The sequence below is a fragment of the Pygocentrus nattereri genome, chromosome 22 (genome assembly GCF_015220715.1).
Source record: "Pygocentrus nattereri isolate fPygNat1 chromosome 22, fPygNat1.pri, whole genome shotgun sequence".
Lineage (NCBI taxonomy): Eukaryota > Metazoa > Chordata > Actinopteri > Characiformes > Serrasalmidae > Pygocentrus > Pygocentrus nattereri.
Window position 1 is genome coordinate 11,594,156 of NC_051232.1, and position 16,618 is coordinate 11,610,773.

Here is a 16,618-nt window from a genome sequence, read left to right on the forward strand (position 1 = left end):
TAGTACAGATAAGCAGTGTAAACAGGCTTTGGAAATAACGTATTTTGAACACAAGAATGAACACAGGAAGAATCACCACTGGGCTTATGCACCCGTTGCTCAAGTGCTGACCTAGAAAGGATGGAAGTATTCTAAAGTTATGAGATTTTTTTCTAGTTTATGTCAAACCAAGACTGAAAGTGTGGAAAATATACAACAAGCCAGGCATTAAACCTATCTGTGAGAGTGCCTGTAGATCATTATAGGCATTGCATTGAAGTAATTATTTGAATTTACTTGATTCAAATGTGCACATGATTTACACAAGTATAAATACTTCATAATATTGTTTGTTTTCTTTCTTACTGGCAATATACACTGCTCAAAAAAATAAAGGGAACACTTAAACAACACAATATAACTCCAAGTAAATTAAACTTCTGTGAAATCAAACTGTCCACTTAGGAAGCAACACTGATTGAAAATCAATTTCACAGCTGTTGTGCAAATGGAATAGACAACAGGTGGAAATTATTGGCAATTAGCAAGACACACTCAATAAAGGAGTGGTCCTGCAGGTGGGGACCACAGACCACTTCTCAGTACCTTTCTGCTTTCTGGCTGATGTTTTGGTCACTTTTGAATGTTGGTGGTGCTTTCACACTCGTGGTAGCATGAGACGGACTCTACAACCCACACAAGTGGCTCAGGTAGTGCAGCTCATCCAGGATGGCACATCAATGCGAGCTGTGGCAAGAAGGTTTGCTGTGTCTGTTAGCGTAGTGTCCAGAGGCTGGAGGCGCTACCAGGAGACAGGCCAGTACACCAGGAGACGTGGAGGAGGCCGTAGGAGGGCAACAACCCAGCAGCAGGACCGCTACCTCCGCCTTTGTTCAAGGAGGAACAGGAGGAGCACTGCCAGAGCCCTGCAAAATGACCTCCAGCAGGCCACAAATGTGCATGCGTCAGCTTGGCATTTGCCAGAGAACACCAGGATTGGCAAATTCGCAGCTGGCACCCTGTGCTCTTCACAGATTAAAGCAGGTTCACACTGAGCACACATGACAGACGTGACAGAGTCTGGGGACGCCGTGGAGAGCGATCTGCCTGCAACATCCTTCAGCATGACCGGTTTGGCAGTGGGCCAGTAATGGTGTGGGTTGGCATTTCTTTGGAGGGCCGCACAGCCCAGAGGTAGCCTGACTGCCAGTAGGTACCAAGATGAGATCCTCAGACCCCTTGTGAGACCATATGCTGGTGCGGTTGGCCCTGGGTTCCTCCTACTGCAGGACAATGCTAGACCTCATGTGGCTGGAGTGTGTCAGCAGTTCCTGCAAGATGAAGGCATTGAAGCTATGGACTGGCCCGCCCGTTCCCCAGACCTGAATCTGATTGAGCACATCTGGGACATCATGTCTCGCTCCATCCACCAACACCACGTTGCACCACAGACTGTCCAGGAGTTGGCGGATGCTTTAGTCCAAGTCTGGGAGATCCCTCAGGAGACCATCCGCCACCTCATCAGGAGCATGCCCAGGCATTGTAGGGAGGTCATACAGGCACGTGGAGGCCACACACAATACTGAGCCTCATTTTGACTTGTTTTAAGGACATCACATCAAAGTTGGATCAGCCTGTCGTGTGTTTTTCCACTTTAATTTTGTGTGTGACTCCAAATCCAGGCCTCCATTGGTTAATAAATTTGATTTCCATTGATGATTTTTGTGTGATTTTGTTGTCAGCACATTCAACTTTGTACAGAACAAAGTATTCACTGAGAATATTTCATTCATTCAGATCTAGGATGTGTTATTTGAGTGTTCCCTTTATTTTTTTGAGCTGTGTACATGTTGACGATATTGTTTTTTATTCACATAAACATGATGTACAGATTTAAACTAAGGGCATTTAGTACATCACTGTTGTCAGTGTGTTGGTTTCCCTCAACAGTGGAAGCAGCTTGTGCTCTTTGTTGGCTGTTATGTAGTTTGGTGTAGTTTTGTCAGTGAACTCTGCTTAAATTACACAATATTTTCAAAGATACAGCAAATTAAATATGCAGGCTTCACTCACTTGCTTTTTATTGCTTTTTTGCTGGGCACATGACTTATCACAGCATTGTATTGGAAAACCACAAGTTTCAGCCTACCAACTGTAGTAAACAATCCATTTTCTCAGCTCATGTGCTGAATATAGCCTTCATTTCTAGCACTGTTCCAATAATGGTGAATTCTCGATAGTGTTAGATTTTGACAAGCTTAAACAAACATTTCAGTCCAATGCTAACCATGAATAAATGTCACTAACCACCATTAAGCTGTAAGCAGGTGACATGAAGCTGATTGATGGCTACTGTAACTTCCACTTATTGTTAGCATGTTTACTCAAGTTGGACCTTCTTTAAGGAAAACCTCTAGTGTCTAAGTAATACGAAAATGTTATGTCAGCAGAGAGTTTCATTACAAAGGGATCAGGGTTGTGAAAAGGCTTTGTTCATTCGCAGCTTAACAGCTAACCAGCAAATTTCTGTTGAGTGTATTAATCTGGCTATATTTCTCTGTAGCTCTTGTCCCCCACCCCCCTTTTGGAGTCTATTAAAACTCACTCACACACAAATTGCAAATGCTCAGCAGTATTTTGCAACTTTCCTCAGGACATTATGTAAAATCTTTAAGCTGTGTTATTTAGGTTGTTCATTGTTTGAGGCTCAGATCATTGCAGCGCTCATTTGAGAAGAGCAGTCAGTCGCATTCTTCTTGTTCCTTTGTGCAGTTTTAGCAAAATGGTTCTACATAGAAGTGCTTTTCAAAGGGATGGTCCACATTTTTGCTATATCTCTATGGATTGCAGGTCGGGTTGGAGCAAATATGTGGTCCCTGAGGACCAGTTTGAGAATCACTGCTATATAGTAAAGAACGGTTCTATAACTTGTAACTAAGCAGAAAAGCAGAACTTTTTTTTTGGCAATTTTAGGTAAACAACAGGTATTCCATCATGGAGAAGAACTATTTAAGCATGCCATGAATCATTTATGCATTCAAATGTTTTTATGAGAGTGGGAATGACCCAGTTAAACATCAGATACCACTATTTACAATAATTATGTGATCATGTTTTCTGGATTGTCTGGCTACATCTATCATATAAGTGTTCAAACCATAACATGCTCAATATTAAACAATTTGGAACATTTAGAGGTTGTGAATGTCCCTTAAACACTGTGCTACGTTTAACACAGAGCAGCAACAGATAGAATACTGTACAAACCAGAAGGCAATAAACTATTCTTCCATTAAGTATAGGACAGTAAACAGTAAGCTGTGCACATCAGGCAGGGGTTAAATCAACTGTTGGTTCTCGGGACAAAAACAGTTATGTACTGTTTTTATGTACTGTAAATTCAGTGCATCACTTTTTTTCAGTAAAGTAGCCTACGCAGGTGACCTCATATTTAACCGTTAGAAGTCACAGTTATCACTAGTGATAATAAAGTGTGGTGGAAATTTTTTTTAGCTTTTAGCTCTGTAAGATTTTAGCTTTCAGTCAGTACCATGTTTGTGCTTGTAAACAGAAAAGGTGATATTTTATTTAAGCAGTAGAACATGATAGGGAGAGTGTTTTTGCAAATACCATCATGGCTTTGATGTAGGTCGCTGGCACAAGCCGAAGTCATAATTTACTGTCCATCCATCCATTTTCTAAGCCGCTTCTCCGTCAGAGTCGCGGGGGGGTGCTGGAGCCTATCCCAGCAGTCTTCGGGCGGAAGGCAGGATACACCCTGGACAGGTCGCCAGTCCATCGCAGGGCAATGTACTGTAGATCACAAAATTCATAATGTCACTCGCAATAAGACAAGACCTCCAGTGTTCTATTACTTTTGTGCAATAGCTCTGCAAAATGAAGAAAAAGTAAAGCAAAAAGTCCCAAATATTGTTTCAAATATGCTTTAATATGGGCAATATCAGCTTTATTGTCATTTCTTCTGAACACAGATCTGTTGTTTTTCAAGGACACACTGCTGCATCTGAACAAAGAACAGCAGCAGACAACAGTGCAAATACAATAAAAACAGACAAACTATGCAAACGTTGTACAATAAACTCCACTGTACAATATACAATGACTATACAACCATAACAGGACAGTGGAGAAATAGACCAGCTATTGGACCAGCTATAGGGCAGGAGAGAGAGAGAGAGAGAGAGAGAGAGAGAGAGAGAGAGAGAGAGGACTGTGAGAAGGTAAGACAGGGTGACAGAGGCTGAAAGAGGCTGAGAGATGATGGCAAAGGAGGTTAACCACAAGTTGGACATCTCCAATTAAGGTTCACCACACACACACACACACACACAATTGTTGGTGTTGGTTGGTTGGCTGCCTCTCTCTTTTTTTCCTTTGTATTCTGAGTTTATTGACAGTCTTACAGAGTTGAGAGTATTTGCTTTCAAATAGTTTCAGGCATGGTGCGACTGTTTACTCTGTTTTAATGTGCATTATATTTCCATTTACCTGCTATTTCATTGATGCTGCCCATGTGTCTGTGTGTCTGTCTGTGTGTCTGTCTGTGTGTCTGTCTGTGTGTCTGTCTGTGTGTCTGTCTGTGTGTCTGTCTGTGTGTGTGTGTGTGTGTGTGTGTGTGTGTGTGTGTGTCTGTGTGTATGTTTCCACCCCAGCTATTTTTGTTTATAATCTCCAGATACACATTCTCACTGCAAGCTGTTTACAGGCACAGTGGGAGATCTCCAAGCACACACACACACACACACACACATAATTTTTTCTTCCAGTATGCTAAACAGACAAAGCCTGTTGTGCTGCAGTGTTGAAGCCTGTTTTTCTTTTCTTTTTTCGTTTTTCTTTTTTTTCCCTTTCGTTAGCATTTCAGAGCACGTTAGCATTAAGACAATTTTCTGCTTGTTCACCAACCAGAGGTGGAGCGTTCCCTTGGCTTGCTGTGATTGGCCGGGACTCTGATGATGGCCCCAGAGGCTCTGTGGAAAGACCCACAATCCTCGGCTCTCTGGTGAGTACTGAAAAGCGACACAGCTTGTTTATTGTAAGTGTATGCGTGATGTTAAGTGAGATATGTTGGTCATGGAAACCCCACACACTGCAGATTTTTGTTTTGTCAGCTTTGAACAAACCTGTCTGAAAACTGCCATGCCCTTCATATGAACGCTGTAACAAAACCATGTGACTCTGAAATGGTATTTTACTGTAGAAGGAAAAAAGGTTCTTAACTCGAATGTGTCACTTCAGTATCACTGTTTGGAGTGGTTCTTTTTAGGTGGTTAATAAACTCTTAACGGATTATCAGTAACACGTCAACAACATATCAGTGAAGTAGCGGTAGTGACACATCTGAATACACTGAAGTAAATATCTTGCAGATGTACTTTTGATACATTACTTACATTAAGTAGATGTGTTGTTAATATGTTATTTCCATTATGCAAAACCTTACCTTAGTCAGCCTTACCAAAAACCTAACCCTAACCCTGGCCCTAATATCTAACGCTAACTTTAACCTCAGCCCAACACATCTAAAAAGGGCCACTTCAAATGAAGCGTCACTCAACAGTTTCTTTCACACTGTGTAGAGCAACTACCATTTTCAAATGGTGTAAAAAATCAATACTGAAAAAATTAGCTGTTTGAATAACCTGACGGAGCCCAAGGAAAAGATAAAAATGTATTAAGTCTTTAGACTGAGAATGAGAATTGTTGTTATTGATTCTCAGCCCTGGATAGTAATGTACTATATTTACCCTGTTACATTTAGCTGTGTTTTAAATTAATTACACTTGTACAAATCAGTTCAATAGAGGAAATTTTATACTCTTGCTTGAGTGTATTTGTAAGGAAGAGTACTTTTACCCTTAACCATCTAGTACCCAGTTAACTCAGTTATCAAGTGCCAGTATTTGAGTACTGAAATTACTACTCAGGAATTCATTACGTTTTGGCACAAGGAGATGAAGAAAGTATGCAGAGAGTGCTGTAAAATGTGACGATTTTGCTATTATTTGTGTATTACACGTATGCAACTGTTTTTCAGTTTTTGATGTAATATGAAAATGCCTGTTGCCCTTTACATTGTGTGTTCATTTCATGATGATCCGACGAAAAGAAATGGCCCAAAATTCTAAATTGAATTTTTGGTTCCATTTTTCAAGATTGGTTCCTTCGACTTACGTCTAAAAGTAAAGTATGTTTTTTTTTTTTTCTTCTCCTGTAAAATTACCATTTTGGAGATGAGAGGTTTTGTTCCAACAACAGCGATATGTACTTTTATGTATTCAAGAAATGCTTTTGAATTAGTATTCAAGGCAGAAAGAGCTTAAGTCTGGAAAGAGACTTTAACTCCCTTGAAAAACAATATGTAAAGTTTGGGAGGTTACAGATACTGAAAGTGAAACATTATCATTTTTATGATGCACTTAATTTCTGGGTCCTCTGCAACAAGACACAAATGTTGCTTGTTGAGTGTAAAATAAAGGGGCTTATGACTGTAAAATTAAGGACTACACAAGTTCTCCCAGGCCAGTTTGTCTCTATCTTATGGAAAGCATTATCGCTTCTCCTGCTGTTGTTTTTATGGATGTGTTAGTTAGTACATTTTTTATTTGTTGCTGCTTAGTGGTCAATTTGGTAGTTGCCTTTGAATTTTCGTGTACCCTTGTGTGTTCAGGGCTCTGCACACATTTGTCATCTTACTCAAGTAATTACTTAGATGACTACTTTTACTTCTGCTTGGGTAATTATTATTTTAAAGTAACAGTACTTGTGTTTCAGGCTACTCTGCATCTCTGATGACTGCTGACAGTTGCTGAAACAACTGCACATCAAAGCAATATTCATCTGATGAATACAACAGTGTATTTGCTAGCTTCCTGCATCATTGGGTTTATAGCCACAGTGTAAACATACCAGCCAAAATGGAGCACTACTGATCTGTATAATGTAATTTAAGACACTGTACTTATCGAGGCGTGTCTTCAATCCACCCAAGGGGTGTGTGTTCCCAGGCACAAACATCTGGTTCACTCCTCAGCTTTAAAATATCTCTCTGACACACACACATGTACATAGACCTAGTTATAGATATAGTACAAAGTTTGAATAACTTAGAGAGAATTTTGGATTATGCCTCTATTGCGCCATGTTTTGTATATTAAAACAGGACGAAATGAGCAGTTGATGTCCATGTGGCATTTAAAGGGGGTTCAGAAAATTCTTTTTCCATGTGTAGCACTCTATTAAACCAGAATCCTTGTTCTTGTGCAGTAGGTTGTGTGCATTATGATGTACCATTGTGCGCGTTATTATGTCTTTTTCAATGTCATGAAGCAAATGCTGCCCTGGCTAAAACACAGTCACACGTCCAAACATCTGCAGCAGATATCTGCACAGATAATATATGTTCTTTAATGTTTTCTTTCTCATAGATTTTCAGCAACAGCCTCTGTTGAAATACATACCACAACAAAACCCCTCCAAGGTGAGCACATCCTTCCTTTTTCTTTTTGTTCATGTCTCTGTGTCAGTTTCTGCCTGTCTTTATGTAGAACTTGCATATGAATTCACTCCAAGCACACCAATTCATTTGTTCATTTATGGCTAGCAATTGTGTTTCTTTCTGTGAAACTCAGTTTGAATAATTTGTGTAGAACATTCGCAAAATGCCATTGATGTCTCTCCACCACCGTGATTCAATTTCGGGTTTGATTTCCATCAAAACCCGTAACGTCTCTGCTGTCAATGGGCTTCAGTTCCCTCCAAATAAATTAGATTTTAAGCAGTGTAATTCAGTTTTCTCCTCCCAGATGAAGCGTATTATGCAGTACAGCTGGACCACTGGCTGTCAGAGTGTTCCATGCATTTACTGTGTGAAATGGCTTGTGGCTGCTGATCTGGGGTCTGGGATATACTCATCTAAGAACAGCTCTATAAGTTATTATCTGTTTTAAATGCATTTATACAGTTGTATAGTCTGAGTATTGTTTTGGATGTTATACTTCCAGATCTGCCTCTTTCAGTGATTTATATTTTATAACAAAAAGGTCTTCTTTACATTTAATGTTTTCTTTGATGCTTTTTTCTCTCTCTTCAGCCATGATGTCAGTCTGCGTGCCCTCCCCATGTAACTCCTCCCCTTCTGTGGATGTGGCCAATCACAACGGACCCTCTGTGACTCCGCCCACTTCCCTTAGTCTACGCTCCTCCCACAATCAGCTGCTTAGCGGCGATGTCGTGAAACAGGGCCAGGCCACGCCCCCAAAGTGTCGTAAGAAGTATGCACTAACAAGCATTCAGAGCGCTATGGGGCTGAGTGATGGCCCCGCCCCACCTTCTTCGTCACCATCCGCCTCCTCCAACACAGCTTCAGCAAACAACCTGAAACTGGCGAAAAATGGAGCCAACCAGATGCGCAAGGCAGCCGAACTGCATGACCAAAACAAAAACACGACCAATGAGGATGAGGTTGGAAATCCAACAGAAGACTCTGAGCTTATTGTAGACCAGGAGCTGCATGCTGACCTGGACTTAAGCATTGACAGCCGAACAGAGCTTGACCACACTCAAACGGATGACTCTGACAGTATTAGCGAGCTAGCAAAAGAGGACACAAGCGACTTCGTTAACGATGATGATGCTATCGAGGAGGATCAAGTTCAGGACTCCAACACAAACCCGTTTGAGGAGGATTCTGACGACCTGCTCATTCTGTCAGAAAAAACGGAGCTCACCCTCGACAGGAAGTCGCCGCAGTTCCGAAAGGCCAAGAGCCTCCTGGAGTCGCACGGTGATGACCTGACACTGGATGATCCAAGTGCGGAGGATGAAGATATCACTCAACCGCTGTTGAAAGAGCAGAAGAACCCCAGTCCTCCGTCACCAAGGAAACAGCGCAGCCCTGAAGACACACCCCTGCTCTCCGTTGGGTCCTCTTCTGCCTCCTCCTCCCCTGAGACGAAGAAAGACAGGCCTCGGACGGGTGCCAAGACAGACCGTGCTTTGAACCGCATCCAGAACCTTCCACACAGTGACGAAGAGTCCAGCTGGACTACTCTGTCCCAGGACAGCGCGTCACTGGGCTCGCCGGAAGAGAACGGTCAGTGCTTAGATTCTGTTGATGGTTTTCCTTTTGACTGGAATTTGGTGGTTACTTCTGTACTAGGGTGGCACAACACATGGTTTGTTAAATGTTATTATGACATTGGTCTGTGCAATATTAATTTGGCAACTCACCGTTGAGCCCTGTAATCAATCACAGTGTTATTTCTGTGTGCTGTAAGCATCCTGACCAGTCACAGCTCCAGATGGGCCTGGAGGCCGGTTTTGGTGGCCATTTTGATGAATTAAGTTTATATAATAGAACAGAACAAAATGATCTTGGCAGTTTTCGCCAATATGATTTTAATGTGAATTACAGTTGACTGTTTGCAAAAATGTGACCCACCTCCCTTAATCACTGTCACTTTGTCTGTCGATAGTCCAACTAAGGCCATTTAGTAGAAGCCAGACCACTTGTGCTGATAGATTAAAAAGTTTAGTACCACAAAAGAAAATTTACAACCCTGTTTCCAAAAGAGTTGTTATTTATTTTGCAGTGTCCCAACTTTTTTGGAAATGAGGTTAATAGAAACACTCAAAGGAGTACATTTGAAAGCAATATTTATTCCCAAACAGTCATCAGCCATGCTAAGAAAAAGGCAACAAGTTAGCTAAGTCATTTTAACATTGGTCCATGTGATTTATCATCATTCTTAAAATGGAATGTACCATTTGTGTGAATTGTGTAGATCTGAAGAGGTTTTTAGGAATGGGGTCTCCCTTTAACAGACACTTGTGAGGAAGAATCCCTCCACTCCCCCAAACACAGCACAGCAACAGACCACAGTCATGATTTGGTCAACCCACAGATACAGTATTTATTTTTTAAAATTCAGTCAGAACTAAACTAATGTTATCAAAAAAAGTGAAAAGTATGACACGTTTTGTGAGCAGTGAAGTTCAGATTTTTCCTCAATAGCTTTTGAATTGTGGGCAAAGAAAATTTAGTAAATGTGTGTAAATGATCACTGTTTGTGACCAAGATAATGTTTTTCTACTTGGTTTGCATTTGAAACTGATGAAGAACATGTTGATTTCTGTCATTATGACTTTCATAATGAGAGCTGTGTTACCGTCAACAGATTACATTACAAATGGTGATCGTTGGGGTCCAAGCATGATATTAGTTTTTAGAACGGCCTCTTTTTGTGTTAGATGTTGGTTCTAAAAAAGGAGATGTCTGACCTCCATCACTGTTCTTACTGCAGGTTGCTGTAGAGATTTTCTTTCACTTGGTAGAAGAAGCAGAACTTGGAGACAGTTGTGACTGGCTGGGATGCATTTCAGTCATAATTTTGCCAACGGTCAGTTAATAGTAGTAATTGCAATATGAAGCAGTATAACCACAATGCAGGCTTTTTGACCAGCTCTAGTTGGTGTGTACAGAGCTTTTACTCTTGGATGAACTGCGAGAACTACAGCACAGCAGCTGGTGTGCATGTGTGTGTATGTCTTTCCTTGCCTTTGTAATAGTTTGACTTGTGTCAGATGGTGTGAACCTGAGTATAAGTGTATTTGCCTGGTACTTAGAGAGTTGTTTGGGTTTCACCTTGACCAAAGTGTGTGAGGTTATAAAATACTCCAGCTTGTGTGAAGATGTATGGTTTTGTCTTTGGATGAACCAGGAGGGCTTTGGCAGTCCGTTTGTTTGCTTAGGCTGATGGATCTCACACCTGCGCTTATCTACAGACCGGAGTTTACCATTTCTCAATCTGTATCACCCCCCTACTCACAAAGAATCTCAGACTGAGAGTGACTGATCTGGGAGCAGGCGTTCGCTGTTTAGTTTGTTTTTTTTTTCAGTATCAAAGCTTTTCTACAGAACTGGAGCCAGAGTTGTAAAAATCATGAACACAAAATTTCACTAAAAATGATTCCTTCCAGTAAAAAAACATTCTTATTTATCTAGTGAGGTTTACACATTGATTATCTCACTTCAGTCTTTTTTTATTTAAATCAAACAGAATCGTCCAGTAGGCAATTCAACACTCAAAAAACTTCTCCTCACTTTTACATATTGATCAGATGCTTTTATTTATGAAGCAGACATTCACACCCGTTACACACCTTTTCCTCTTACATATTAACAAGTGCTTTTATGCAGAGCACTTTACTGTGGCAGGCAAATCAAACAGTACAGGTCTCATTGGTACATTAGTTTAGTTTCCTTGCTCACAGGTACAGAGCAGATGTGTTTTTCAGTGCGCTTCACTGACTCTGCAGAAACCTTGATCTCACAAGAAATAAACTATCATGCTCTTTATATATATATATATATATATATATATGTTTGTGTGCATGTATGTATATAGCAATAAACGTGTAATGTTAAAGATGTAAGAAGTGTAATAACAGAATATTGGTACTTGGGTTATTCTCAGAAACATGACATATTTCTTTCCTTGAAATACAACATACAAAAACAGTGATGTTTGGTTGAATAATTAAAAAAACAGTAATTTTAAATTGCTTTTAGCTACATTTTCCAATGTAGGTAAACAGTTTCTTATTATTAAAACACAGTAAGGTTTCAAGGAATAAAAAAATAGAAAGCCAAAAATGAGCTCCACAAACTTTTTGCGGTGCCATATAGAGCTCCGGTTGAGCTGCTGAATTGTATGAATGATGTTTATATGGGTGATGCTCGACAATCAAGTATTTCTGGACATATTTCGAGGCAGTTTTGCAAGAATGATGTATTTGGGCTTCCTGTGTACTCTCTTTTTCTAGCTGTACTATTTTTAAATCAAATTATAAACCCACAGTGTAAACAGGATATAGATTTTTTTTTCTCCTAGCCCTAGTCTGGGGCTTGGATTTACCAAGGGATATATGTGTGTGTGTATATATATATATATATATATATATATTACCCCAATTCCAATGAAGTTGGGAAGTTGTGTAAAACAAATAAAATCAGAATACGATGATTTGCAAATCCTTTTCAATCTATATTCAATTGAATACACTACAAAGACAAGATATTTAATGTTCAAATGGATAAACTTTATTGTTTTTTGCAAATATTCACTCATTTTGAATTTGATGCCAGCAACACGTTCCAAAGAAGTTGGGACAGGGGCAACAAAAGACTGGGAAAGTTGAGGAATGCTCAAAAAACCAGCTGTTTGGAACATTCCACAGGTGAACAGGTACATTGGAAACAAGGTGAGTGTCATGACTGGGTATAAAGGGAGCATCTCTGAAAGGCTCAGTCATTCACAAGCAAGGATGTGGCGAGGTTCACCACTTTGTGAACAACTGCGTGAGCAAATAGTTCAACAGTTTAAGAACAAAGTTTCTCAACGTGCAACTGCAAGGAATTTAGGGATTTCATCATCTACAGTCCATAATATCATCAAAAGATTCAGAGAATCTGGAGAAATCTCTGAAAGTAAGCGGCAAAGCAGAAAACCAACATTAAATGCCCGTGACCTTCGATCCCTCAGGCGGCACTGCATTAAAAACCGACACCATTCCCACATGTGCTCAGGAACACTTCAGAAAACCACTGTCAGTGAACACAGTTCGTCGCTCAGGGACGTCCCTGCTTATTTCAGCAAGACAATGCCAAGCCACATTCTGCACGTGTTACAACAGCGTGGCTTCGTAGTAAAAGAGTGCGGGTACTAGACTGGCCTGCCTGCAGTCCAGACCTGTCTCCCATTGAAAATGTGTGGCTCATTATGAGCGACAACGGAGACCCCGGACTGCTGATCAACTGAAGTTGTACATCAAGCAAGAATGGGAAAGAATTCCACCTACAAAGCTTCAACAATTACTGTCCTCAGTTCTCAAACACTTATTGAGTGTTGTTAAAAGGAAAGGTGATGTAACACTTCTGATGTAGCAACTTCTTTGGAACGTGTTGCAGGCATCAAATTCAAAATGAGTGAATATTTCCAAAAAACAATAAAGTAAAAGTGTATTAGTAGAGACAGCACAATACCAGTTCTTCATTTCTGATACCAATACTGATATTCTTCTTTAAAAAGTACTAAGCCTTAAAATGAGCTCTTTTTAAATGAAGCACTTCACTTAAGATGTATATTTAAAGTAGGCCATCATACTCAAACTACTCAATCACTCTACAACCCCACAGGAAGAACTACACAGTTAACATCACACAATGTAAACTCGTACATTTTCAGGCTAGATTTGTTGCAGGATTGGATCAGATTCATTATTCTTTTGCCTTTAATATCCCATCTAACATTTTCGCCTGATATTGGCATGATACCAGGTATCACATCGGTGTTATGTGTCATTTAAATGTTATGCACTCCAGAGAGGATTCAGTGCTAAACTTAAACAGGCTCCAATAAGTAAACTTTGCTGTTTGCCAATTATTGACTGGTATCACTTGCAGTTGCCAGAGGATTTGTGAGCGCCAGGCTGTGGCAGACCAGGTATGGACTCACAGGTGTGTGTCAGGTGGCAAACAGGTGTGAACAGCCCTCACACACAGATGTTAGTCAGTATTGACAGTGTAGAGAAGTACATCTGGCTGTCTCTCTCTCTTAGTCTTGATTTCTGTCTTCCTCTCCCTCTTTCTCTCTCTTTCGTGGTCACATGTCTCTGCACTGGGTGATATTGCAGGGAAGATGATCTTGAGGTTGCCAGGGCGACCAAATGTTAAGAAGGGAGAGGAGGGGTTTGTCTTTCCACTCAGCCAATCACATGCCCAGACCAGACAGGAAGCGGCTGTCTGTCTTCCTGCTTGATTTAGAGAGAAAATAAACAACAAACAAATACAGAGCAGAGATCGACACTCCCCCTCACACCCTCCCCCCCTCCTTCCCTCCCTCGTTCTCTCTCTCCCTGTCTGTTGCTGTCTTTCCCCTTTTTCAGCCCCCTCAGTCTACCTTTTCTCTTTTTCTCTCCACTCTCTCTCTTCGCTCTTTTTCTCTCAACTCTCTGCCCTCTCTCTCTCTCTCTCTCGCTCCCTCTTTCACACGCTCTCTCTCTCTCTCTCTCTCTCTCTCTCTCTCTCTGATCTTCATGCGGTCTGCTGGTTTTGATGCTGTTCAGTTATTCAGTCATGATGCTGGGTAAAGACTACATGTTGGCTATTGTCATAGTGAATTACGAGGGTAGGTACTGTGTGTGTATGTGTGTGTGTGTGTGTAAGTGCATGTGTATGAGAGTGTAGATGATGCTAAGCTTGTGCAGATAGCATCGTCTGTCTTTATGCATGCGCAAGGAGTCAACCAGAGGTGAGGAGAGAGGAGGGGGATGAAAAGAGGGTGGACGACAAATGGGTGTCATGAATGTGTGAGCAGAATGCAAGAACTTTGAGCTTCATGTGTGTTCATGATCGTTAACGTGGTGTGTGTGTGCGGCTTACAGCTGTGGAATAGCTCCCTGATCCCCTCCCCCTCTGGCTCGCGCCTCATAGACTGCAGAGAGAGAGGGAGAGAGAGAGATGAAGTAGAAAGGAAAACAGAAAATGGGTCGTATGGTGATACCAGCACAACAGGCCGGGCTAAACAGTTTTTCTGCATGCTGATATATCAAGATCTCTCTATTTTTATCTGGTTTTCTCTCTGTCCCTCTCTTGCTTCAGTGGCAGGGCAATAGCTCTGTCTGAGTCAGACACTAAATCACAGGTCTGTTTGTGTGTGTGTGTGTGTGTGTGTGTGTGTGTGTGTGTGTGTGTGTGGTTCTTATGTTGTGTTTGAATGTGTTTAATGTGTGAAGGTCATGTTCACTTTGCGACGTGTGGCTGTGTGAATGATGCGTGAGAAAGCAACTATGGTGACCCATTTATGCACCAGGGACTACAAATCCCATGATGCAGCTCACTCCCAGACATACCAGACATATCCTATACTGCATTTCTTCTTTATATTTTACCAGACACCACTGAGAACACAAATAATTGACCACCCACAAATACATGGTATGTTTGTCGAGACTGTTAAAGGCAAGACTTTGTAGTAGTCAGGTCCGAGAGCAAGACCAGGAATGGATGTGACCATGTCAACACTAAGACCAGATTACTACACACACACACACACACACACACACACACACAAAGAAATTAGTTTGCTATTCATTTATAAATGATAGATAGCATAATAATAAAAAAATAGCCTATCAACAAGTTTTAGTCTCTTATTCAATAATTTAGTCCAACTGTTAGTAGCTTAGTTCAACTCACTCACAATGACAAGCCATCTGTTTTTCTGAATACTGTGTTAGCTCCCTGTCTTTCAGCGGTCAAGACCCCCATGGACCCTCACAGAGCAGGTACTGTTTGGGTGGTGGATCATTCTCAGCACTGCAGTAACACTTATGTGGTGGTGGTATGTTAGTCTGTGTTGCGCTGCTAAGCTTGATCCACTCAGACCAGCGCAACACACACTATCACACCTCCACCACATCAGTGTTACTGCAGTGCTGAGAATGATCCACCACTCAAACAGTACCTGCTCTGTGAGACCATGGGAGTCCTGACCACTGAAGAAGAGGGTAACAGAGTATCAGAGAAACAGATGGACTACAGTCTGTAATTGTAGAACTACAAAGCGCTCCTATACAGTAAATGGAGCTGGTAAAATGGACAATGAGCGTAGAAACAAGGAGGTGGTTATAATGTTATGCCTGATTGGTGTATATACAGTATATTTCCAGAAGTATTTGCTCGTCTGCCTTCACACACCTATGAAATTGAGCGACATCCCATTCTTAATCTATAGGGTTTAATATATGTCGGCCCACCCTTTGCAGCTATGACAGCTTCAATTCTTCTGGCAAGGCTTTCCACAAGGGTTAGGAGTGTGTTTATGGGAGTTTTTGACCATTCTTCCAGAAGTGCATTTGTGCGGTCAGACATTGATGTTGGATGAGAAGGCCTGGCTCACAGTCTCCGGTCTAATTCATCCCAAAGGTGTTCTGTTGGGTTTAGGTTAGGACTCTGTGCAGGCCAGTGAAGTTCTTCCACACCAAACTCACTCATCCATGTCTTTATGGACCTTGCTTTGTGCACTGGTCATGTTGGAACAGGAAGGGGCCGTCCCCAAACTGTTCCCACAAAGTTGGAAGTATAAAATTGCCTACAATCTCTTGGTCTGCTGAAGCATCAAGAGTTCCTTTCACTGGAACTAAGGGGCCGAGCCCGAATTCCTGAAAAACAACACCACACCATAATCCCCCCTCCACCGAACTTATATTGGCACAATGCAGTGAGACAAGTATTGTTCTCCTGGCAACCGCCAAACCCAGACTCATCTATTGGATCGCCAGACGGAGAAGCGCGATTCGCCACTTCAGAGAACATCTCTACTGCTCTAGAGTCCAGTGGCAGCGTTTTACACCACTACATTCAACGCTTTGCATTGCGCTTGGTGATGTCAGGCTTAGATGCAGCTGCTCAGCCATGGAAACCCATTCCATGAAGCTCTCTACGCTGTTCTTGAGCTAATCTGAAGGCCACATGAAGTTTGGAGGTCTGTAGCATTTGACTCTGCAGAAAGTTGACCCCGCGCTGTCATTTTACTTGGCCTACCACTTCTTGGCT

At 41.4% G+C, this 16,618-nt stretch overlaps 1 protein-coding gene across 6 annotated transcripts in view; it reads left to right on the forward strand.

Moving 5' to 3' along the window:
• apbb2b (amyloid beta (A4) precursor protein-binding, family B, member 2b) overlaps positions 1–16,618 on the forward strand; it is a 68,255-nt gene that overhangs the window by 20,381 nt on the left and 31,256 nt on the right. For 5 of the 6 annotated variants that reach the window (XM_017725520.2, XM_017725521.2, XM_017725522.2 and 2 more), the window contains exons 3-5: positions 4,909–5,002; positions 7,428–7,480; positions 8,093–9,094. In XM_017725520.2, coding sequence (XP_017581009.1) covers positions 8,095–9,094 — 1,000 coding nt within the window. In that variant the 5' untranslated portion in view covers positions 4,909–5,002; positions 7,428–7,480; positions 8,093–8,094. Of the gene's footprint in view, positions 1–4,908; positions 5,003–7,427; positions 7,481–8,092; positions 9,095–14,028; positions 14,190–16,618 lie in introns of those variants that run through there. The other variant, XM_037532769.1, reaches the window with a different exon arrangement.